Raw genomic sequence first — 23,591 nt, 5'->3', positions numbered from 1 at the left:
CCCCTTCCCCCGCGCCTTGCGTGGGGGTGGCGGCGCCCGGCCCTCTTTTCTCCCGCGGCCCGGGCTGCGCGTGCACAGGGGGAGGGGCGGCCCCGCCTCCGGCCTGGCTCGGCGTGGGCGGGACCCGTTCCTTCCCCCTGGGGCAAAAGTGAGAGTTTGAGGCTGGACTCCGAAAAATAACTGCCCGCGGCCTCGCCCCAGCTCCGGGCTTTGTGCTCGTTAACCCCCAAGTTCGCTTGTGCCTCCCGCTAGACATGCCTTTCCGCGGGGAAACGTCCGTACCCTGCGAGCCAGGGAGGTGCGGGTTAACAGCACGACCCAAATCTCCGTGCTGCTCGTCCCACCCCCAGCGGCGTACACGTCTCGGGATATTTCTGTAACCCTGTCTTTCCCCCGGGTGCCTTTAGTCAGAGACGACTAGATTCCGTTAGCCTGCAGGTTTTCTTAGAATTTTAGCAAGTTTTGCAGCCCCCGCCGTCGGTGGGCTCGCCCTTTGCCGTCCTCCCGGCTGTTGTACGAAATGTGCCATTTATGCAGGGGTGTGGTTTAGTTTAACCTAATCTGTTTAGGCCTTAAAGCGGAAGGAGAGCGCTCGTAAATAAATGTTACTCGTAAAGCACTGGCTACTTTGTAAGTATTTTCTAAAGGAGAAAGATTTAGTTTTTAATGTTTTGATAGTCGCTTCCTCTTCATTCCAACTTTTGCGGGCATTGGGAGTATCTTAGCGTTCTACAGAGCGGTTTGGGACCCTGGGCATGGTTTTGATCCACACCGTTCTGTCCAGGCTGAGATGATCCGTGTCCAGCTGGTGGTGGTATGGGGCTGCAGACGCCTACGCTGGGGTGGGAATTTGGAGAAGGAGCTAATTACCTGCTTCTCATCCAGTTTCATCCTGAATCTCTATAAATCACCATCCCCACCGATTATATATAGTGTGAATACTTTTCTTTGACATAAAAAGTGACGAGTGTATCTAATCGATTCTGGATATTTTCTTTAGGATCGGGTGACATAGACAATATTAAAATAAAGGTTTCTTTTATTACCTGGATTGGATTTTTTGTCTCTTGGAAGTATTATTGTTTGGCGAAGTTAAATTACTATTTTTCTCTGCCTTTTAAATTTCAGTGCACTAAAATTTGATGACATTTTACTTTATCGTAGTGACTTTATCTGCCTGAATTTGTGTTCCCAGATTTAGACGTTGGAAAATTAACTACTTTTTTACTGGAATATTTGGATTTTTTAATATCGCCATATGGATAGATATATTAAGCATTTTTTTTTTTTGGAGGCGTTGGGATTTCTGCGCTCTTTCTTATTCAATATGTTGTTAAAACAATTTTAATCTTGTGTTGCCCTTTATTGAAGATTGAAGTCGTTATACTATTGGCGCGTTTTTTGTCACTTTCAGGTTACTAATTTCAAAGTAGCTCTGGTCATACTTTAGTGATAAAAGTCTTTTTGTTGTAACTGTCTTTTAAAGACGTCTTTAAATTTACTCATGACCAACAATAAAGCAGAAATAATTAAACTTGAGTTTGGTGGTTTGTTAAATTTTGCAATAAAAAAGTCCTGACTCAGGGAAATACTATTGTTTCAAATTGATTGACTTGATTCCAAAGTAATCAGCCTTGTTTAAAAACAAAAAGCACATATCTGAAGATAACAGTACTGTGTATTTCTTGGTGTAGATTTCTGTCCTTAGTCTTGTGTGTATACTCCTGCCATTTTTCTGGGGTTTTTTGGTTTTTTTGGTACCGGGAATCGAACTCAGGACGTTGCGCTTGCCAGGCAGGCGCTTACGCCACTGAGCTATATCCCAGGCCCCTGGTTCTTCCTTTTTACTGTAAATGTCAATCTTATTTTAATGTGAACCTAAACATGTAAAGGGCATCTCAGAATGTATTATTGGTGCTTTGACACCAGTTTCTAAATGAAGCATATGATAGACTGGCTACAGCATGGTTTTCGAGAATATTTAGCACATTATTTTTTGGTGGAAATTTTTTTTTTTTTTTTTTTTTTGGTTGAGGGGGGACCCGGAATTGAACTGAACCTTGTGCTTGTCAGGCAGGCGCTTGTGCCGCTGAGCTACATCCCCAGCCCTAGCACATTATTTTTTAATTTGTGATGCGGTGGGATCGAACCCAGGGCCTCTATCACTGAGCCACATCCCCAGGATAGCACATTTCCAAGCAATTTCACATATGTAAAATTGCTTTTTTAATCTTTTGCAGTGTCTAGGAGGCTTGAGTATTTTGGATTCAAATTAACAGCATGAAATTATAGTTCTGGAACTAGAAAGAGTTGCTCAGTTCACAGGGCACAAGTGAAGTGCCCTGTGTCACACTAGTAGGAGCCAAAGTTGAGTCTAGAACCTAGATTTCTTAATTCTCAGTCCTCAGAATGTTTCCATAACTTTTAACCCTTGTGAAGGAATAAAAAAGCCATTGCTTGTAAGAGAGAAAAGGAAATTTGAGATTTACTGACTTGCCTGCATTAGAAACCAGGTTTCTTGATACACTTTGGTGTAGTGTCCAGAGATCCTCCTTGCTGAAAAAGAGCCAAGTAACTCCAGTCAACCTCTTCACTATTCGTTGTTACAGAAGTGTGCTCCGTATCTTGTCTCTTAATACTTCAGAACATAACCTTTGCTGTTCAAAATTTGGATGTGAAATAACAAGTTCTTATAAGTTAATAAAAACGTTATTGTTTACAACTGCAATGAGAATAGTTTCCCCAATATTCCAGATTGCTGCCTTTTCAAGAATTTAGCATATGTCGGCATTCTAAACATTAGTATTTTCTCTAAGCAAAAAAATTAGCTTTAAGAGGTCCTCAGTTAAAGGGAAAACTTAAATTCAAGGAAGCTTAGAATTAGTTACCGAGTAAGCACTGTTAGACCCTTAAGTGTAGTGTTCTGTGTGGTCGTGCATGAACCTGCTTACATCTCTACTTCCAAACTCAAGTGTTCACTTTCCTCCAAAAAGACGTAGTCCCGCAGGGTGTGGTGGTACACGCCTGTAATCCCAGCACTTGGGAGGCTGAGGCAGGAGGATTGGCATAAATTGAAGGCCAGTCTGGGCTACATAGTGAGTTCAAGACCAGCCTGCATTACAAAGTGAGACCCTGTCTCGAAAAGGGGCGGGGAATGGGGATGGGGTTTAGTGGTAGAGTTCTTGCCTTGTATGCACAAGGCTCTCGATTCAATCCCCAGCACCACTAAAAAATAAAAAATAAAATAACTTTCCCTTTCGGAGCCGGGGATATAGCACAGCAGCACAGCACTTGCCTTGCAAGTGTGGGGTCCTGAGTTTGGGTCCCAGTACCCAATAAAAGGCAAAAAGAAAAGGGGAAAAAAAAGATATAGTCCTTTGCATAGACTTTACCTTCAAAAGTGTGCCATCAAGGTATCTCACATAATTTACAAAGCCACTGGGAGGAGTTAAGTTTATAACAGTGTCAAAGTATTCAGCTTTTTTCAACACACATTAAGCTGAATATTAAAAAGAGTGATTTTAAGAGCTTACAAAATATTGAGAAAAACTTTATACTAGAAGCTTTTATTCTTTATCTTTACTTGTAAGCTAGGTTTTTAAAAAAAAAATCTCCATAGAGCAAATAGCCACATAAACTTCTGTTACTCAAGGTAATGAAACTATAATAGAACCAAAATTTGAATCTAGATCTATTAAATACAAAGCTAGCATTCTACCATGGTACCACTTTTTCCTGCCTAGTATTTGGCATTGAAGTGGGCAGTTGTTTTTTAGTTGATAGTTTCAATAGTAAACACTTTTTGTGGCAGCAGTAGGAATGGAACACAGGGTCTTAAGCATGCTAAGGAAACATTCCACCACTGAGGTACATCCCCAACCTGAGTACATTCTTTATATGTAGGTTTTTGGCTCTTCGTGAAGAGTGTTTCAGGGAAGAACATGGCCCAAATGTGATAACTTTTTTTTGAGGGAATATTAAAAATAATTTTCAGAGATTGTCAAGTCTCTTCAGTATTATCAGTGATAACTTCGTTATTACTGGTAACTTTGCTGAAGGGGTGGTTTTGTTTTTTGGGTTTTTTTGAGACAGGGTCTCATTATATTGTAGCCCAGACTGGCATCAGAGATCTCCCTCCCTCTGCCTCCTGAGTGCTGGGATTATAGGTGTGTGCCACCATGCCCAGCAGTTTTGTTAGAATTTTGAATTAGTAAGGCTGGGCTTAGACTGCATGAATCTTAGTCATTCTGCGGGTTTATATTTACTGTATTACAGGTCTACATCCCTTGTTTGAAACCAGATATTCCCGTATAAATTTGGGAATTCATAGTTTTTCAAAAAAATTTTAAAAGACAATTGAGTACATGGACCATAAAAAAGTACTGTTACTAGGGTGGGGTAGTACTATAATCACACATATTAATATTTAATGAAATCTATGAATTTTCACACTAAAGGTTGTATAAAAGCCTTACATACAGGTCAAGTCAGGATTTGCCACCATGCAAATTAGGAAAAAGATTTTAGTTTTCAGAAGTTTGGGTTTCTAAATGGCAAATTAGTGACATGGACCTTTAACAGCACACATTGAAAAAAATTGCTTTTAAACTCCCTACTGCTGTTACTAATTTAGGTGCCAAATATTCTGCCAAGTACTTTATATATATTGTTTCAGAATCATCAAGCAAGGTATATGTTATCCATATTTCAGGTGTGAGGCTTGGAAAAATTAAGTAATAGGCACCACAGTTCAGCTAATTAAGAAAAGAAGTGAAGCAGGAATTTGAACCCAAGTATGAACATCTTAAGGCCAGTGTGGTCTTTCTCATGTGACACTGTTATAGGATGATGTTTTCTTGTGGTAGTAGCGAACTATCTTTGGGGGGGCTTACAGTTCACAACAGCACTTCTTTGGGTTTTGGTACAAGGTCTCACTGTGTAGTCCAGACTGGCCTGAGACTTGCTTCAGTCTTGCTTTGGCCTCCCAAGTGCTGGGGATGACAGGTGTGTCCACCACACCCAGCCATAATAGAACCTCTATAAGGTGTACTATCAAGTGAGCTTATGGCAAGTGAAGGCTGGTGGAGAAAAGAACAATTTTTTGGAAGGCACAGAAGAGTTTGTCAAGGGATCAAAGAGTCAGAGAAAAACAAATGGCTTAGTGTGAGCATTGTTGAGGAGAAAATAAAAAAGATGGTGATAAGTTTACGCATTTTATAATATGAGGGTGTTTCCCCTGACCAAGTGAATACATTCCAAAGCCTCCTAGTGGACCATACCAGAAAACTATGGGCTCATTTTACATAAAATATTGATGCAGAAACAAATCTAGACTATTAGCTAATTGAATCCAGTGAATATTAAAAATAGAATATGACCAAGTAGAGTTCAAGGAACAAAACAATCTATGATTCATCATAGTAGGACTTAGGGAAAACCATGGCACTTAACACTTAGTATAAGATGTTTACTACATTAAAATTAGAAGACCTTAAAGTTACAAGGAATTGGTTTGACAGGTTACAAATTAAGGCAGGTGGTTAAATTAAAATTTTTAAGTCTCTACTGGTGATAAGTGTTAGGGGAGGTAGCACAGCAAAAGAAAAAGTGGATGTCAGGAGGCTTGGGTTGTGTAACAGCAATGTTTACGTTTACTGGAATAGTATCTTAAACTTCTTACAAAGCATTTTGCAGTTCTCAAGCTTCCTCTCATCACTTTCTTCTAGCTGTAAAAACAGAAAGTTAATTTTGAATAAATCTCTGTTTGGAAGGTTTTGTGATCTGTTTTCTCCAGAAATGTGAAGGTCACCATGCTGTGTAACTCTGGGACATCATCCACATTACAGTCCATGTGAGCGAGATCCCTCCAGAGTTATGTGATTTACAGTCTGGATAGTCAAATGAATTACTTTGCAAACTTTGGCTTCTTGAACTTAATAGTAAAGTCATCTTTAAAGTGTTAATTCTGTGAGGCAGGAGGATCACCACAAATGTGAGTTCAAGGCCAGCCTGAACTACATAGTGAGACCCTGTCTCCAAAAAAGTGTTAATTCTATTTGCATTTTTAAAACTTCCTTGCTGTAAAGAGGAATAAATGTGACCTCATTACTCTAGATTCAGCTTTTTGGACTTTTGAGATTAGAGGCAGCACTAAGGGACTCCATGTAATTTGGCACACATCCACTTGTTCAAACTGGACATCTCTGTTGTGAAAGCTCTACCTAGATTCTAGGAAGTAGAATTGATTGTTAATAGAATTGCAGTGCTGTGGGTGTGTGGTTTTTTTGTTTTGTTTTGTTTTAATATACCGGAAATTGAACTCAGGACCTTGGGCTTGCCAGGCAATGCTGTTTTTAAATAGTCATAATTGTAGGTCTTTGAAAATACTGTAAATGCCAAGAGTGTTCAAACAAAAGTATTGCATATTTTCAGGGGTTTCTCATTCCCCTTCCTCTTGTTACTGGCGATTGAACATAGGGCCTTTGCACTGAACTATATATCCCCAACCCTTGTTTGTTTGTTTTTTAAATTTTGAGACAGCATCTTGCCAAGTTGATATATTGTCCAGGCTAGCCTTGAATTTCGATCCTCTTGCCTCAGACTCCTAGAGTGCACTACCATGCCTGGCTTTTTTCAGCTACTTTCAGCTGTGTAAAATCCTTTATTTGTCAAGATAAACTGGCCTAGAAAATGAACTAGGTGAGAAACTTGAGAAATTAGCTCAATTAGAAAAGTGTGTAAGTCTATCCTAGTTAGTCTGAAATAGCAGACATAACAATCTTGTCCTTTGAAGCATAACCTCCCTACTTTGAGTGACTACGGTTATGCTTTAGATCTAGATGCCCCATGGAACTCATGCACACTCATAGGTGGGGCTTTGGGGAAGTGACTGGATCATGGGGCGTGATACTTGACAGTGGACTAGTCCACTGCTGAGTTTATAGTTTAAATGTGATTTTGGGAGGTGAAGGCTGATCCTAGGAGTTGGGTCTGTGTGGGCATGGCCTGAAGGGTTCTTTTCCTTCTCTCTCGATCTCCTGTGTTTCCTGCTGCCATGCCAGGAGCTCTTTCTCTCTGCTATGCCACCCTACCTTGGAGCCAGCTGGGTATGGGCCGAAACCTCTACAGACTGTGAGCCAAAGTAAACCTTCCCTCCTTAAGAGTTGTGGGTGTTGGGTCTCAGCAAAGGGAAACAAACTAAGACAATTTTTAGTAAGAAATTTCGTTCTCTAACATTAGAGAGTGTCAGGAACTTTACTGTTTGGAGTTGTATCAGTAGGAACAAAACATTGCACTTTTGTCAGAAGATTAAATTATTTTGACGTAGAAAACTAAGCTTGATTTGCAGTTGCAAAGGTTGGGATGGGGGTTATTAACCACAAAATTCCTCATTTTCCTTACCTCTTCCCCAAGAAATAGAACCCTAGGTCCACCTCTGCGCTCCAGACCTGATGTGAACCTATTTAACATACTCCTGCATTTTGAACCTGTCTAGACACTGCTTCATTGACCTTATTTAGTTCCATCCTTCACCCAAACTCCTAGACTTTCTCTATTGTAGGAGGTACCCTGTACTACTCTGACGTGTCTCTCTTTTGTTGAATAGGTCAGTATGCTTAATGTTAGGGTACAGGTTTGACCCTAGTGGTTGGAATAGATGATTTGGGAAATTACATCAGGTTTCCAGTGATAATCTACACATCTGAGATTTCCTTTAGTCTCACCTATCAGAAGTTTCTCCATTCCAGTTACATAGGTTTTATGTTAAGCTACTGGGAAAAATCTTGAAGCTGATTTTGTCGAATGTATTATATTCACTGAAAGTTGGATATGACTTTGAAAGAAAATATTTTCCTACATGGTAAATCATAAATAACTTGGGAATAAAAAGTGCCATGTAAAAGCTAATACTTACTGTTAAAAACATTCATACATTAATTTGGGCTGGTGATATAGCTCAGCGGCACAAGTGCCTGCCTGGCACAAGGCACAAGATCCTGAGTTTAATCCCTGTTACAAAAAAATCGATTTGAAAAATTTAATAGGAGCTAACATTGATAATAAATATGTCTGGCCCATCATTCAAACTTTACTCCTTCCTTAGGGTTTATATTTTTCTCATTTGAATAACCTAGGAGCTATTTCATACAGTTTCTTTTTCTTTCTTACTCTTTTTCTTTGTTTTGTTTGCTTTTCTGCATCTTGTGAGTTTATTTCACTATATATATATATCCCCCCTTTTGGTAATGCTTGAGCTAGAACTCAGCCTTGTGCATGCTTGGCAACCACTCTAACCACTGAGCTATGTTGTGTTCTCAGACCTTGAATTTTATGTTTTAAAGTAAATAACAACATAGTCAAAAGTATGTATCTTAGGCAGGAGGAACTTGGTCAAGATAAGTGAAACAATTATAAGAAATTGGCCTGGACTGAGTTCAGACACCCTGACATTAACAAACTAACATTTTTATATCTTGAGAATACCTGGCACATAAATTTCTTAGTCATCTTTGAGGGATAGAAGAGTGGAAAGAGGTAAAGTTCCTACATTTGAATGTGGGCAGGGGATTGTTGACATGCAGAGACTTTGGTGGCCGTAGAAGAACTGGCCTTGTAGCATTTAGGAAGGGAATGTCCAAGAGGCATTAATATGGTGTGTGTGGGGATAGAGTTGGGTTGGAAAGTTGCCTTTCTTGGGTTGTTTGTTTGTTTTTTTTTTTTTTTTGGTTTTGGGTACCGAGAATCGAACTCAGGACTTTGCCCTTGCCAGGCAGGAGTTTGTGAGCTAAGTCCCCAGCAAGTTGCCTTTATTGTAGTAAATTACTTGTAGTAGTTATTTAGCCTTGGTGAGCAGTATTTCCTCTGGTAAAAGAAATAACATTAACTATCACTTTTTGTTAAAGCAGTGAGAACTAAAGAATTTAGGCGAAGTAACTGTTATATCTGAAGTAACTGCTGTTGTAAGGAGTTATAGAGTCATCAGGGATTCACAGGGAACTGTGTACTCCAGTCTTTATAATATTGGGCACTTGGAATCTTCATGCCTCCACCATCTGGACTGCTGCATTTAAGACATGTACTATTTCACACACCTAGTTCAAATTTTTAAAAATTAATCATTTATTTTGTGTTTTTGTTTTGGAGGCAAGATCTTACTATGTAGTTCAGGTTGACCTTGAACTTACTGTGTAGCCCAGGCTGGCCTTAAACAAGCATCAATCCTCCTCTTGAATGCTAGGATTACAGGCATGTGCCACCACACCAGGCATCCTTTTTTTTTTTTTTTTTTTTTTGGTCTTTTTGAGGCAGGGTCTCACTATGCAGTTCAGGCTGGCCTTGAGCCCACCTTGTAGCCCAGGTTGGTTTTGAACTCACAACAACCCTCTTGCCTCAGCCTGGCTGGGATGCAGGCGTGTGCCACTATGCCTAGCACAATTTTATTTTTAAAATAAAGATTATTTTGGAGACAGTTACTAAGCAAGTGTCTTTAATGGAGGATTTTAAAGTTTTTCACATGTTAATACTGTTTTTGAATGTTTAAAAGGATAATATTCCATTGATCTCACCAGGAGGCCCATTAAGTACCTGTTTTGACAGATCACAAGTTGGGAAATTGTGCAGTGAAACTGTTTTAAATGTGAAGTTGTAAGAAAATTTGTGTGTGATACCATGGGTTTGATCCCTAGCACTACCAGAAAGAGGAAAAAAAGATAAATTTATATTCTTAAAATGCTGTTTATTCTTGGGGGTTAGGGCTATTAAGACAGGGTCTCGCTGTGTAGTTCAGCTGGCCAGGAACTCACTGAGATCCTCCTGCCTCAGCTGCGAAGTGTTGGGATTACAGGCATGTGCCATTACACCTGGCTGTTCTTAAATAGCTGTGGGTTTGGTTGTTTTTACCAGGAATCAAACTCAGGACCTTGTGCTTGCCAGGCAGGCACTGTGCCACTGAGCTATCTCCCGGCCCAATAGCTGTGTTTTAGTCTGTGGTTCCTAGGAGGGTTTTGTTCAAACAAAAAAGCACTGACTGCTAAATATTCACTTACTTCTTTTTTTAAAAAATGTATCGGGGCTGGGGATTTAGCTCAGCAGCACAGCACCTGCCTGACAAGCACAAGGTCGTGAGTTTGATTCCTGGTACCGGAAAAAACAAACAAACAAATGTATCAAGAGGTGTAGTTCAGGGTAGAGCACTTGCCCAGAATGTTTGAACCTCTGGGTTCAATGCATTGCAATAAAAGAAAAGTTTATTAGGCCAAAAGAATTCTGTGAAAGTACTGAGTTTTTATTTCAGCAAGGATTTTGACAGAGCCTCACACAAGGTCTTTGTGACTAGGACTGAAAAATGCAGCAGAATTTAGCTCAGTGCAGTAGACCACTGCCTCAGTAACTGTAGTACCGAAGGAGACTGCCTGAGTTGCTGGCGACCTAGAGGACTTCCCAGTGGCCACATAAGGCCAGTTTTTGTCTTAAAGACATGCAGGGATGAGGACTTTGGTGGTGTGCTAGGAAGCTGGGAAAGATAAATATGTTGAAATGGCAGGGTGAAAATACTAAAAGTTCTTCGAGTGTGGAAAAGGAGGATGTAGTCATTGGAATTGCAATATGAAGTCCACACTGTGTGATCGAACAGCCTAAAAGGCAACCAAGCCCTTGCACTGTGGTAGCATGTAGAATAGAATACAAAGAAATTCATATTCCAGATTTGTGCCCCATCTTTTTAAAACATTGTTTTGTTTTCCTTGTCGCACTACTGAAGAGACTCATTATGTCCTGTGTGGTGTAGAGCAAGAAGAGGGCACTTGAAATATGCCGAGTACTAAAAGGGGCCTCCGAAAGAGGATGAAAGTTTCAAGGGAAAAGCACAAATCATACAAATGTTAAGGAATGCCCAGAAGAGTTAATGTTAGAGCATTGTAATCCTGGGAGGTAGAGCTAGACCAGATCAGACCAGGTGGTGGATGTTAAGAGGTAGATGTCCCCTCTCTGTAAAGAACAACTATTACTGTCCTGGAGTTTTCTTAGTACAGGCTTTTTTGGAGATGCAAAGTAGGAGACGAAGTTGGGTTACACTGCCTAGGGTCCAGAAGCTCTAGTACATAGACTACCCTCTCTGTTACCACATCTCCATCCGCTACTACTACCATCAAAATTCATAGGCCTTAATGAGTGCTTAAACTTGAAAAGCGAGTTAAAAATTTTGTTTTGCCACTAAATAAGGGCTGTCATTCTTTAGTGGCCATATATCACTAGCAATTTTTTGGTAAAAGCAAGACAAAAAAAACTCCTTTGGAAATCTCTTTGCATTCGTCTTTATTCTTTTTTTTTGTTTTGTTTTGTTTTTCTCCGGTACCAGGAACCAAACTCACGACCTTGCGCTTGCCAGGCAGGCGCTTTTGCCGCTGAGCTAAATCCCCAGCCCCGCATTCGTCTTTATTCTAAAGCAGTGGCTCTCAAAACTATTTTCTTGAGAGTCCAAAAACAAATACATTTTATTTTACTATTATGGCTTGTGTCTAGATATCCTCCCAAAGCCCTCATGCAGTCATGGTAGGTCTTTCTCAGAGGTGGGTGAATCATGGTGCAATGCTAGGATTAAGGGTGAGTGATTACTAAATTAATCCACTGATTGGCTTAGTACTGCCCTAATCCCAGTAGCCTGGGTAAGGTACAGGGGTCAGAAAGAAACTATGAAGTCCCCTCTCCCCTCATTGTTTTGTTACTTTCTGCCTGCCACAAACTGCTTCTCCTTTGTGAGACCTGTCTGCCATGCCACCCTGCCTCGGAGCCAGCTGATCATGGACTGAAACAGACTGAGCTAAATAAACCTTTCCCACTTTAACTTTGGGTATTGGGTATTTTGTCTCAGCAAAGGCAGAAAAGTAACTAAAACACCATTTACTATGCACAAGAACATAAACACCTGGAACAAAGTCAGATGCTTCCGTTGTTTAGGTTGTTTTCTCTGATATTTTCTGCTCACCTTTTTCTTTTTTCTTTTTTTTTTTTTTTTTTTTTTTTTTGGTAATACTGGCCATGTATGGTGGCGCACACCTGTAATCCAGCATTCTGGGAGGCTAGGGCAGGAGGATCACAAGTGCAATCTCAGCCTGGGCAATTTAAAGATACCATCTCAATTTTTTTAAAGGTTTCAAATACTTTAATCCATTAGTGCTGATCACAGTAAAAGATTTAAGATTCCTGATTAAACACATTCAACAGTCCAGCCAATGGTATTTTTTATTGTGGTATCATCTTGACCATGATGAAGAAGGTATCTTGTGACCTTGGAGAGGATAAATGTGCTGCAGCTCATGTGGAACTCCTTATAGTCCCAGCGTGGTCTTCCTCCAGTGACTCTTCTTGGAGTTGTACTGATTTTATTACCAGTCTTCATTGGAATCCATTGAGGAATGGGATGATTCTGCTTCTGTTTCTTGGCCAGGAATTGTTTGATTCTGAAGTCTTGTGAGAAGACATGGTTAGGCTTGGAAACAAGAGCACGCATTCGATGGCGGACAGAAGCAAAAGAGAGAGAGGCTGTCTCAAAATTAAGCTTTTTTAAAATGCCGGAGCCAGATGTGGTGGTGCATGCCTGTGATCACAGTACTAGCAAAGCTGAGGCAGGAGGATCCTTGTGAGTTCGAGGCCAGCCTGTGCTACAAAGAGAGCTCAAGGCCAGCCTGAACTGCATAGCAAGGCCCTGTCTCAGACAATAAGTAAGTAAATAAATAAAATTATTTTTAAAAATAAAATGCCTGATATATATGCTAGGCATGGTGGCGCACACCTATAATCTCAGCATTTGGGAGACTGAGATAGAAGGATCACTGAGTTCAAGAGCAGCCTAAATTGCAAGGTGAGACCCTGTCTCAAGAGCTAACTAAATAAGCAAGCTTGTTAAATGCTGATAAATTGATTTCAAGACCCTGTAGTGTAGTGAGTTATCACAGAGCAAAAAATACTTCTCTACAGCATCTCATTCATCGGCTGAAATGAGGTGTTTTAACAACTAGGCCGATGGTGGCAGGCCTTTCAGGGCTTTCAGTGATATAGATAGCCTACTATGGTATGTGTGCCATACATACACCACCGATAGGCAATTGGTGAAACCTATGTTGACTATGGTAGGTTTTTCAGTAAAGATTCAAAAGCAACATGCTTACAATTCCAGCTATTCAGGAGGCTGAAGCAGAATAAGTTTGAGGCCAGAACTGGTAACTTAGACCCTATCTCTGAATGATTTTTTAAAAAAGAGAATGAGCTAGGGATGTTGCTCAGTGGTAGAGCACTTAATCTAGCATCCACAAGGCCCTAGTTTGATTACTACCAGCACCAAATAAACAAAAAAACCAGGTGCTGTAGTACCTGTACTTTGGTAGGCCAAGGCAGGAAGGAAGAGCACAAGTTCAAGCCCAGCCCTGCGCAATTAAATTAGGCTAGTCTCAAAATTTTTTTTTTTTTTGGTTTTTCTCCGGTACCGGGAACCGAACTCATGACCTTGCGCTTGCCAGGCAGGCGCTTTGCCGCTGAGCTAAATCCCCAGCCCCTAGTCTCAAAATTTTAAAAGGGCAGAGGAAGTGGGTGGCTCAGTGTGAGGCCCTGGGTTCCATCTCTAGTACCCAAAAAAGGTGCCTAATGACAAATGTGTTTAACTCTAGAAAGTTAGCAGTGATTTTTTTTTTTCCTTTTCTGCTTTAACCAGAATAACTTATTGAAGATTTCTCCTCTTCCTTCCTCCTTTCTCTTCACAGTAGGATCAGCATTAACAGAGCTCAGAAGTGTAGTATGTTGTCTGATATCTCAGTTTAAGAAAATAGTTTTGTATTCTTTTAAGTAGTATGAAGTTTAGGATGTTGGTAATAAGAGTTACATTATTCGTCTTTTTCTTACCTGGAGATTACTTGTTATTTCCATACTCAGATGTGCATGCTTTTTCTGCAGTAGAGCTACATTTTATGGTATCTGTTATTTTCTTAGCTGTAAAATTAAGGGGATTAAATTAGATCATTTCAAAGGTATGACTGTTTCCATCTCTAAAATACTGCTCTGTGGTCCATATTGGTGTATCATACCAGGAGTGTCATTTTGTGTCTCAGAGTGTCATTTCACTCTGAGAGAGAAAAGGAACTCTGGGTAGACTTATCAATATTTAGTAGAAATAAGTTGAAAATTAAGAAAGTGCATAATAAATAAATAATAAAGCCCTATTGCTTTTTAATTTTTTAAAAAAATTTTTATTAGTATATGTTTGCAGTTCATATGGCTGCATTCATCATAATAAAGTCCTATGCCCCCCCCTTTATTTATTTAATTTTTTTTGAATGACCTTCAATTTCTGAGTTCAAGTGATCATCTTGACTTGGCCTCCCAAGTGCTTGGACTCTAGCCGTATACTACCATGCCTGGCTAAGCTATCTTGAGGGGTTTTGTTTTGTTTTGTTTTATCTTTTTGAGATAGGGTTTTACTATGCAATTCAGGCTGGCCTTGAACTCAGTGATCCTCCTGCCTCAGCCAATCCTCCTGCCTCAGCCTCCCGAGTGCTGGGATTACAGGCATGCACCACCACGCTCTGGTGCAATCACGTTTCTTGAGTGTAGTGTTCTAATGAAGAAGAGACAACCTGTGGGCATGAACAGCTAACACTGAGTAGGAGAGACAGGATTTGGTAAATTATCCAGTATCGATGAAAGATTAGGGGCATTGAGAGAAGGTGGAGTTGTTTAGTAGCGTGTGGGGGTGACACAGCCTTTAGCAACTTGCTCAGCAGGAGCAAGTGGTAAGGAACACGTGGAGGGGCTGCAAATTCCTAGGTTACTTAGTTGTTCAGTGGCAAGAGTTGAAATTTTAAAAGTCTTTAGAGGTTGGATGCTATCTTATAAAATCGAAAAACTTCTAACAGAACTCAGATTTCACCCTCATAGTAAACAGTCCTGAAAATATCTACCACTTTTTTTTTAATCTGTAAATGTAGATATAAAGCACAGTTGTTACTTTTAAGAAGCTCAGATAAGTAAAGAAAACAAATGCTACACACCCTGGTGATAAGTGATATGATAGAGGCTATGCTTAAATGTAGCTGTTTACAATAGGAGAAAAGTCCTTTTTGTTAAACCTAATAATCGATTTTTAAATTTTTTTATGTTTGTTTATTTTGCAGTGGTAGGGATTGAATGCAGGTCCTTTTTGCTGAGCTACACCAGTTAGCCCATTTTTTATTTTAAAATAGGGTCTGGCTAAACCATAGAGGCTGGCATCAGATTTGGGGTTCTGCTGCCTCAGCCTCCCAGAGTGCTGGGGTCACAGGTGTGTGCCAGTATGCCTGGTTCCCAGTTCTTTTTTACTCTTATTTTGAAACAGGTTCTTGAGTTGCCTGGCTACAGTGGAATTTGATTTGCTTGAAGTTGTAGAAGCCAGCCCAGAATTCCTACTATCAAAGATTCTATTAAAAAAAAAAAAAAAAAATTCTATGTATGGGGGATGGGTTGTGTTGTTTTTGTTTTGTGTGTGGTGAATTTCTACCAAAACTCACTTGACTGTTTTCTGTAAATGTTACTGGGAGCTGATTTTGTGGGGAAGAATGGCATTTGAGCTGTCAGATGAGCAATATGAGAAGTGTAATTTGAAATATTTAGTTAAGCTGCACTTTGCTGTAATGAAATGTAAAATAACTGGCCTGAAGTGTAGGAGTTGTTAAAGATAATTTTCAGCTGGGCGGAGTGGCACACACCTATGACCCCCAACACCTGGGAGGCTGAGGCAGGAGGATCATTGTAAGTTTGAGACCAGCCTGGGATACATAGTGATTTTAAGCCCAGCCTGAACTACATAGGGAGATCCTGTCTCAAAAAACCAAAGCAATAATTATTACTATTATTTTCAGAGAATTATTTTAATTCTGTTTATGAAATTAAAATGTGTTTTGATATTGTAGAACAGTCTTGCATTTTTATGATCTTAATTAGTCCCTTCTTTCTACAGAAATAGGAAGGTCGTTGATTATTCACAGTTTCAGGAGTCTGATGATGCAGGTATGTGCTGTGATTTCAACAAATTGTTGGACTGACTGGTGAAGGACTGCTGGTTTTTGTACTTCTTAGCGTGTTTTTGGAATAAGATTTATTTTCTGTTTTTACAGTATTTATCCAAATTATCTGTGTCACCCAAAATAGAAGTTGAATTTGCATGGGTTTTAGTAAATCACTGATAATAAATTGAGTAATTTTTTTGTAGTTTTAGAATCCAAAAGTTAAATGTCCGGTAATTCTTTTTTTGTTTGTTTGTTTTTTTCCCGGTATCAGATCAAACTCACAACCTTGCGCTTGCTTGCCAGGTAGGCGCTGTGCCACTGAGCTAAATCCCCAGCCCCATCCAGTAATTCTGATACAGTGTCTGTTATTTAAAATGTCTTCTGCTTGCCAAGCACAGTAGTTCATACCTGTAATTCCAGGCTGTGGTGGCTGAGGCAGGAGCATCACTTGTCCAGGGAGGCCAGGCTGGACAAGATAATGAAACCCTGACTTTAAAAAAGAAAGAAAGCAGTCTATTATGGTGGTACCTCAGTTGACAAGTGCTTTTGTTTGCAAACTCCGCATTGGGTGACAGCCATGATCTTGGCCATCTTTCCCATGCAAACACAAATGTGGCCATCTTTTCAAAAATCGTGGAACAGAAGTTCATGAACCCAGCAAGTGTTATAATAAAACCTATACCTTGTATGAGACTGCACAGAGCTTAAGGTTTTTGCATAATAAAGTAAGAAGAGTTTTATTTTCTGCAACCCCTTTGATTTATGAACTAATGCACATAGAATGAGTGTTCTGTCTTAAATCTTAGCAATAAAAAATTTTTTTAGAGTTGTGCCTTTAAATCTCATTATTTTTTGGGTGCATTTACTTTTCCTTTCTCCCTCTTTTCCTGTCCTACCCTTTATTTTTAAATACAACTTTATAAAGGTAGTATGTGCCCTTTGGGAAAATTTAGAAAACACAGAAAGTTATATGGAAGAGTAACAAAACTGGTACATAATGCTATATCCTAGAGGTAAGACTAATTAAATTCTTGCTTGCATGCCAGGAAGTATTCTGTTCTTTTTTTAGGAAGTATTCTAAATGTTCTTGTTTGGTAATTTATTTATTCCTTAGAACAGCCCTGTTATTAGGAAATATATTCTCATTTTACATTTATGGAAACAGGCAAAATAGCATTCAGGGTCCCCTAGCTAGCATATAGCTACATTTTACCCTTTTAGATAACTTTTATCTTTCACCTTTTTACCTTTTAAAAATAGCTAAAGCCAGATATGGTTGTTCACACCTATAATCCCAGCACTTGGGAGGCTGAGGCAGGAGAATCACTTGCCCAGGAGTTGGAGGCCAGGCTGGGCAATATACTAAAACCCTGACTTAAAAAAAAAAAAAAAAAAGAGAGAGAAAGAAATCTTGTACAGTGGTGCCCCATTACCAGAATTTGAGGCCAGCCTGGGCGAAACAGTGAGTTTAAAGCCTACTAGAACTACATGCAAGACCTTGACTCAAAAACAAAAAAATGAGGCTGGGCTTGGTGGATCAGGCCTGTGATCCCAGCATTTGGGAGGCTGAGCCAGGAGGATCGCCATGAGTTCAAGGTCAGTCTGTGCTACAGTAGTGAGTTCAAGACCTGGCTGAACTATAGGGCAAGACCCTGTCTCAAAAAAAAATGTAGTTGAGATCTTCCTATAGAGTTTTGGGTTCTGTCCCTATCTTCTACTTACTTGTACTTATGAGTCTCTTTCTCATATTACTAAAGATTATTTTTAAAATTCCTATTAATGATTATTTTTCATATTTATAACTTAGCCAACAATTCAATAATTGCTGAAGCTCCAGACTGATTCCAGTTTCTTACCATTGTATGTGATGGTGCAATAAACAGTTTTGGCCACAATCACCTTTTAACGTAGAGTAATCCTGTTAAATTTTACAGGACTTTTGAAATTGGAGGTATTTTCCTGAGCTACCTGAGTATCCAGAATACATAAGGTGTATTTCATACATAAGTTTAAAAGTAATTTGCTTGATGACAGTAATCGTTTTAGGATTGTAAGACGAGGTCTTTTACTTTCTAAATGCTTACAATATACAGTATTACTGTAATAATTTTCAGATAAATATAAAGGTGTTGAGATGTAGAAAATCATAAATTTAAAATGATAGATATTTGGGTGTAGATATATAAAATAATGTATAATGAGAACTAGAGGTTTATAGCATAAATGGAGTCAAAATTGTGAAACTAAAGTAGAAAATGTTTTAAAATGATAGAAGCCGTTTGGGGAATCTTGTCCTGCTAACCACTTAATAGGGCAAGACAATTAATGTCAGTAAATATAGTGGTGATTTTAACATGTAAAAATCATAATGTAGTTAATTCAGTTGAAAAATGCTTTATTTAGATGAAGATTATGGAAGAGATTCAGGTCCTCCCACTAAGAAAATCCGATCATCTCCTCGAGAAGCTAAAAATAAGAGACGGTCTGGAAAGAATTCACAGGAAGACAGGTAAGAGGCGCTGTTTGTGCAGCACTTACTCACCCCACTCTGCAGTGAGGGCAGCTCTGATCTCTTAAGTGGGGAGCTCTCGGGACACTTGGGAGGGACAGCACTGACTTCCCCTCTAATACTCAGCATGTCTTACACTGTCGCAGGCTATGCTCTGAAGGCCAAAGGGGTTGGCTTCCTCAGTGCTGGGGCTTGCTTGGCTTCAAATTTGAATCCAAGGTGACGTCCAAGAATGTCCTTACTCTGCCTCAGACCTCTGAACATGAGCAGAAAGATTAAGTATATAATTTGTGACTTAGAATTAGTATCAATGCTTACATTTACATTGTCATTAGTAACAAAGCACAAGTGGCCTCTCATAGTCACTGGTAGAGTAGTAGAGTCATACCTTAAGCCTGTAGAATCTTAAGCTGCATAGCCTGCTGAATTTTACTATCTCATAATTCTTTTTTTAAATAATTGAACCATTTTGTATAGTTTCTTTAACTGTTTCTTTTTTTTTTTTTTTTTTTTTAAATGAGGTCTTGCTGTGTTGCTCAAGCTGCGCTGGGGCTTGCAGTTCTCCTGCCTCAGCCTCCCCAGTGCTGGAATTACAGGCGTGCACCACCGTGCACTTCTGTTTTTCAAGGAACAAACACGTTCTCACACTCATAACTTTTGAGACCTACTTGATGGTGATGATGATGATAGCTAACATTTATGAATATTATGTACTTTGTATATTTCATGAGTTAATTCTCACAGTACCTCTCAAATTAATTGTTGTTAATTTAGAGGGGCTCAAAAAAAAAAAAAACCAAGTTTACCCAGCAAATGGAAAGGATATTTTGAAATCATGTTTGTTGGACCCCACTGTGCATTTTTCATCCATTGGGCTGTATCACTTCCACACAATACTTTTAGAGATGAGCAGTTTTAAAAACAAAATATTTCTCACTTGTTCTTCCAAGAACCTTGATACACTAAAATCACTATTAAATAAATACTTGTTTACCTAGTATTTTTGTTTGTTTATGTCACTAACTTATATTCACTTGGCTGGGAAATTTCAGAAATGCACTTTTCAAGAAAAAGAATACAAAATTTACTATTGGGAAACAAATATTCCTGAGTTACATCTTTAGCCCCTTTGGTTTTTTGTTGTTTTTCGAACTTGGAATTAAACCCAGGGCCTTCACACTGAACTGCATCCTCAGCCCTTTTTAAAATACTTTGAAATTTTGGGGCCAGGGATATAGCTCAGTGGCACAGTGTCTGCCTAGCAAGCACAAGGTCCTGGGTTTGATTCCCAGTACAAAAAAGATATTTAAAAAAAATTTTTTTTTGAGACAGGGTCTTGCTAAGTTTTCCAGCCTGGACTCAAACTTGCCATCCTCATGCCTCAGCCTCCCTGAGTGTTGGGGTTATCTGGCTTTTAGTCAAGTTTTTATTTTGCAACCCAACTAATTTTCATTATCTCCACTTAATGTTTCTCTTAGTAATGAGCTGCTTATGGTCTTTTACAGTATCTTATTAATGTAAATATATCAGCCTAATTGTTTTTCTTGTTAAAACCACTTGATTTTATCATTCTCTTCTAATGTTAGGAATTATTGAGATAAATACAATTTTATCACCATTTTTATTAAATACCTTGTGTGTATTTCTCAGACCAGTGCAGTGTTGATTCTTTCATTGTTCTCCACTTAAAATTTTAGCTTTTAAACTGGGCATGGTGGCAGATGCCTGCAATCCCAGCACTTAGGAGGCTGAGGCAGGAGCGTTGCCATGAGTTCAAGGCCCACCTGGATTGACTACAAAGGAGACCCTGTCTCAGAAAAACAAACAAAAAAAGTTCAGCTTTCACTTGACTTTGCTGTAATGTTGTTCAAGGATTAACAAGTTTTATAAACACATTAAAATAACCCCAAAAGCGATATTATTTTTCATCATCAGTTTATGAATTAAATGCATTGTTGTTGTGCTGGTGACAGAACCTGTGACCTCATATATGCTAAGCACTTTACCACTGAGCTGTACCCACTAAATGCTTACTTTGCTTGGAAACATTAATACAGAATAGGTTTCAGAGTTGTAAAGTGTCTTAAACGTGGAGTGCTTATAAAGAAATATTTGGGGGCTGGGTGTGGTAGCGAAGAGTGGAGGTTCAAGCCTAGCCTGAGCAACTTAGTGAGGCTCTTCTTAAAATAAAAAATATGAAAAGGGCTGGGGAGGTAGTGAAGGCCCTGGGTTCAATCCCCAGTATCAATGAGTGAGTGAATGAATTTATTTTGGGTTGTTCTATTTGGAATCTTGGGTTCTATTTGTCTTTTGAGTATGGTTTAGATTATGGCAAGTTTCAAAAGTAATTTATAAGACCTGTATAAGAACAGAAAGCTGTGAAGGCAGTTTTTAGTGAATGAGTGTTGTCATGAAGTCATAAGATTTTAGCACTGAAGAGCACCAGTGATTGGCTGAGATCATACAATAATTAGTGACAAAGATGAGATACTAGAACTCAGATTACCAAGTTAGGACTTGCTGAGAACATAACACATGTATGGTTATGTATTATTTTTAGAAAGTTCCCATTGAACCTTTTTTTTTTTGTCTTTGAGACAGGGTCTCGCTATGCAGTTCAGGCTGGCCTTCAGCTCACTTTGTAGCCCAGGCTGGTCTCAAACTCATAACAGTCCTCCTACTCCTACCTCAGCCTCCCGAGTGCTGGGATTACAGGTGTGCGCCACCACACCCAGCTCCCATTGAACTTTGAAGCTCCTTATTTTGCAGAATAGTCTTGAGTTCACTCATATTGGACACAAAAATTATTAGGAAATAATTAAATCAATTCATTTCTGTTTTAGTAATTTTATTCCCTACTTCTCTGTAGAGGATATTTTTCTTATTAAATCTTATAAACAGGCCTATGTTGAAGATACCTGTTACTTTCCTTTGCAATTTGTTTTCCACATAGATACAATGATCCTTATTTACCAGCATCCCAGTAAAGCGAGCAAATAATGGAAAGCACTTTCACTCCTTAGCATCTCTTTGAACATTTTATACATAGGAGAGGTATTTTTTGGCATTCTTCTCAGGTCAGATACCAGATTTGTGTTCACCTATACTTTGATGTCAGACTTTTAAACATTTTTTTCCTCTTTGCCTTATAGTGAGGACTCAGAAGAAAAAGATGTGAAGACCAAGAAGGATGATTCTCATTCAGCAGGTAGTAAACTATTCTTAATGTGACAGGTACAAATCTATGCGTGTATTTACTCATTAGACATTTTTGTTTTGTTTTGTTTTGTTTTTGTTTCTCTTCCGGTACCAGGAATCAAACCCACAACCTTGCGCTTGCCAGGCAGGCACTGTGCTGCTGAGCTAAATCCCCAGCCCCACTCATTAGACATTTTAAAAGCAATTTTATATCCAGGTTCTGATGCAAAGACTGGGATTACAAAGATGTTCTCATCTTCAAAGAGAAAATAGTGATTCTCAGTCTTGGTGGCTTTTTACAAAATAGATATTCTGAGTCCTACCCCAGCATTTCTCATTCAATAGGTCCTAGGTGGATTTTGAGGGTTTAAGTCTCCTCAGATGGTTTTCATGCCTGCGTAAGATTGAAGATCAAAAGCATTGACATGAGTAATAGGTATCAAACTAACTTTGTGGGGCCGGGGGTGTCTGCCCATGTCTGTGTGTGTGACAGTAGGTGAAAATAGAGGTATGAAAAAAGGAGTAATCAGCTCTGAGTTGAAAAACAAAAAAGGTAAGTTCAATCCCACTTTCTTTAGTTGGAAAAAAGTTAAAACAGTGGCCATTGAGAAAGCTTTTTCCAGGTGTTTTAACTCAAAAGAATTAATGTAAATTACTGCACCAATACAGTATTCAATCCCAATGACATTGATGGTATTCATTTTTACTTTTTTTATTTTTTTTAAATTTTTTGTCTTTTTTTTGTCTTTTTGTCTTTTTGAGATAGGGTCTCGCTATGCAGTTCAGGCTGGCCTTGAGCTCACTTTGTAGCCCAGGCTGGTCTTGAACTCAAAACGATCCTCCTGCCTCAGCCTCCCAAGTACTGGGATTATAGGTGTGCGCCACCTCTCCTGGCGATAGTATTCATTTTTAAATGTATGCTCATAAAGAATTGCGAATTTTATTTCTTATTGCTCCCAGCCACATCATTTTTGACCTGCTTAGTCTTCTCAGATCTCCCATTTTATGAGACTATTTGGTTAATGTGTAGAGGGTAGACATCTTGCACTACATTCAAGCTTATACTGAGCTGTTTTGCCTTCCTTTCTATTTAATTATTTAATTTCCTATTTATTTGGTGTTTGCACTGAAAATAAATTACATTAACCTTTTAGATTATTTGTGAACTTGTGATAATTGACTTTTTTTTTTTTTTTTTGTACTGAGAATCAAACTCAGGACCTTGTCTTGCCAGTCGGGCTGTACCACTGAGCTACATCCCTGGCCGATAATTGATAATGTAGTATACACTTCCATTCATTTGCCTTGAAAACCCTAATTTGAATCTCGCATTTATTAGGTTTTTTTGTTGTTTTTTGTTGGTTTTTTTTAGCACTTCAAGATATATAACTCTGTACTTAGTAATAATACATCTCCTATTGTGTAGGATTAAAGTCCACTTAAGTTGGCTTTAGTCTTCACTTGCCTCAAGTGAGATTTAGCAGTGAAAGTGATCACTTGAATGCTGTCCATGGAAAGGATCGTGGAACTAGTATTTTCACACTTGGTCTTAGCAGAAAGGCTAAGAGGCGACTTAGAAATGTTTTCAGAAGAATGATAGCTAAACCTTAATAAAATGAGGAAACCAGAAAGTCCAAGAAGAAGGCTGCAAGTGGAGACTAATTACAAATATAGCTTGGTCTAAAGCCAGTAGCCTGGCAGCCTGTCCTTTAGCCAGATTTATTCACAAACACAACTATGTATTGAAAAAACTTGAAAAATTAATCATATGTGAAAATTTCATCTCTTTGTTGTATTACTAGAGATTGTACCCAGGACCTTCACTCTGAGCTACATCCCCAGTCCTTTTTTTT

At 39.0% G+C, this 23,591-nt stretch overlaps 1 protein-coding gene across 2 annotated transcripts in view; it reads left to right on the top strand.

Annotated features, from left to right (window-relative positions):
* The window catches only part of Nucks1 (nuclear casein kinase and cyclin-dependent kinase substrate 1), a 35,697-nt gene that overhangs the window by 625 nt on the left and 11,481 nt on the right, over nt 1–23,591 (top strand). For both annotated transcript variants that reach the window (XM_005375370.2, XM_005375369.2), the window contains exons 2-4: nt 15,983–16,032; nt 18,435–18,540; nt 21,693–21,748. In XM_005375370.2, the coding sequence (XP_005375427.1) occupies nt 15,983–16,032; nt 18,435–18,540; nt 21,693–21,748 (212 nt within the window). The remainder of the gene's footprint in view (nt 1–15,982; nt 16,033–18,434; nt 18,541–21,692; nt 21,749–23,591) is intronic.

This window comes from Chinchilla lanigera, unplaced genomic scaffold (assembly GCF_000276665.1).
Source record: "Chinchilla lanigera isolate Chin_1 unplaced genomic scaffold, ChiLan1.0 scaffold00005, whole genome shotgun sequence".
In the NCBI taxonomy this organism is placed as follows: Eukaryota; Metazoa; Chordata; class Mammalia; order Rodentia; family Chinchillidae; genus Chinchilla; species Chinchilla lanigera.
Note: the sequence above shows the minus strand (reverse complement) of the source record. Positions and strands in the feature narration are given on the sequence as shown.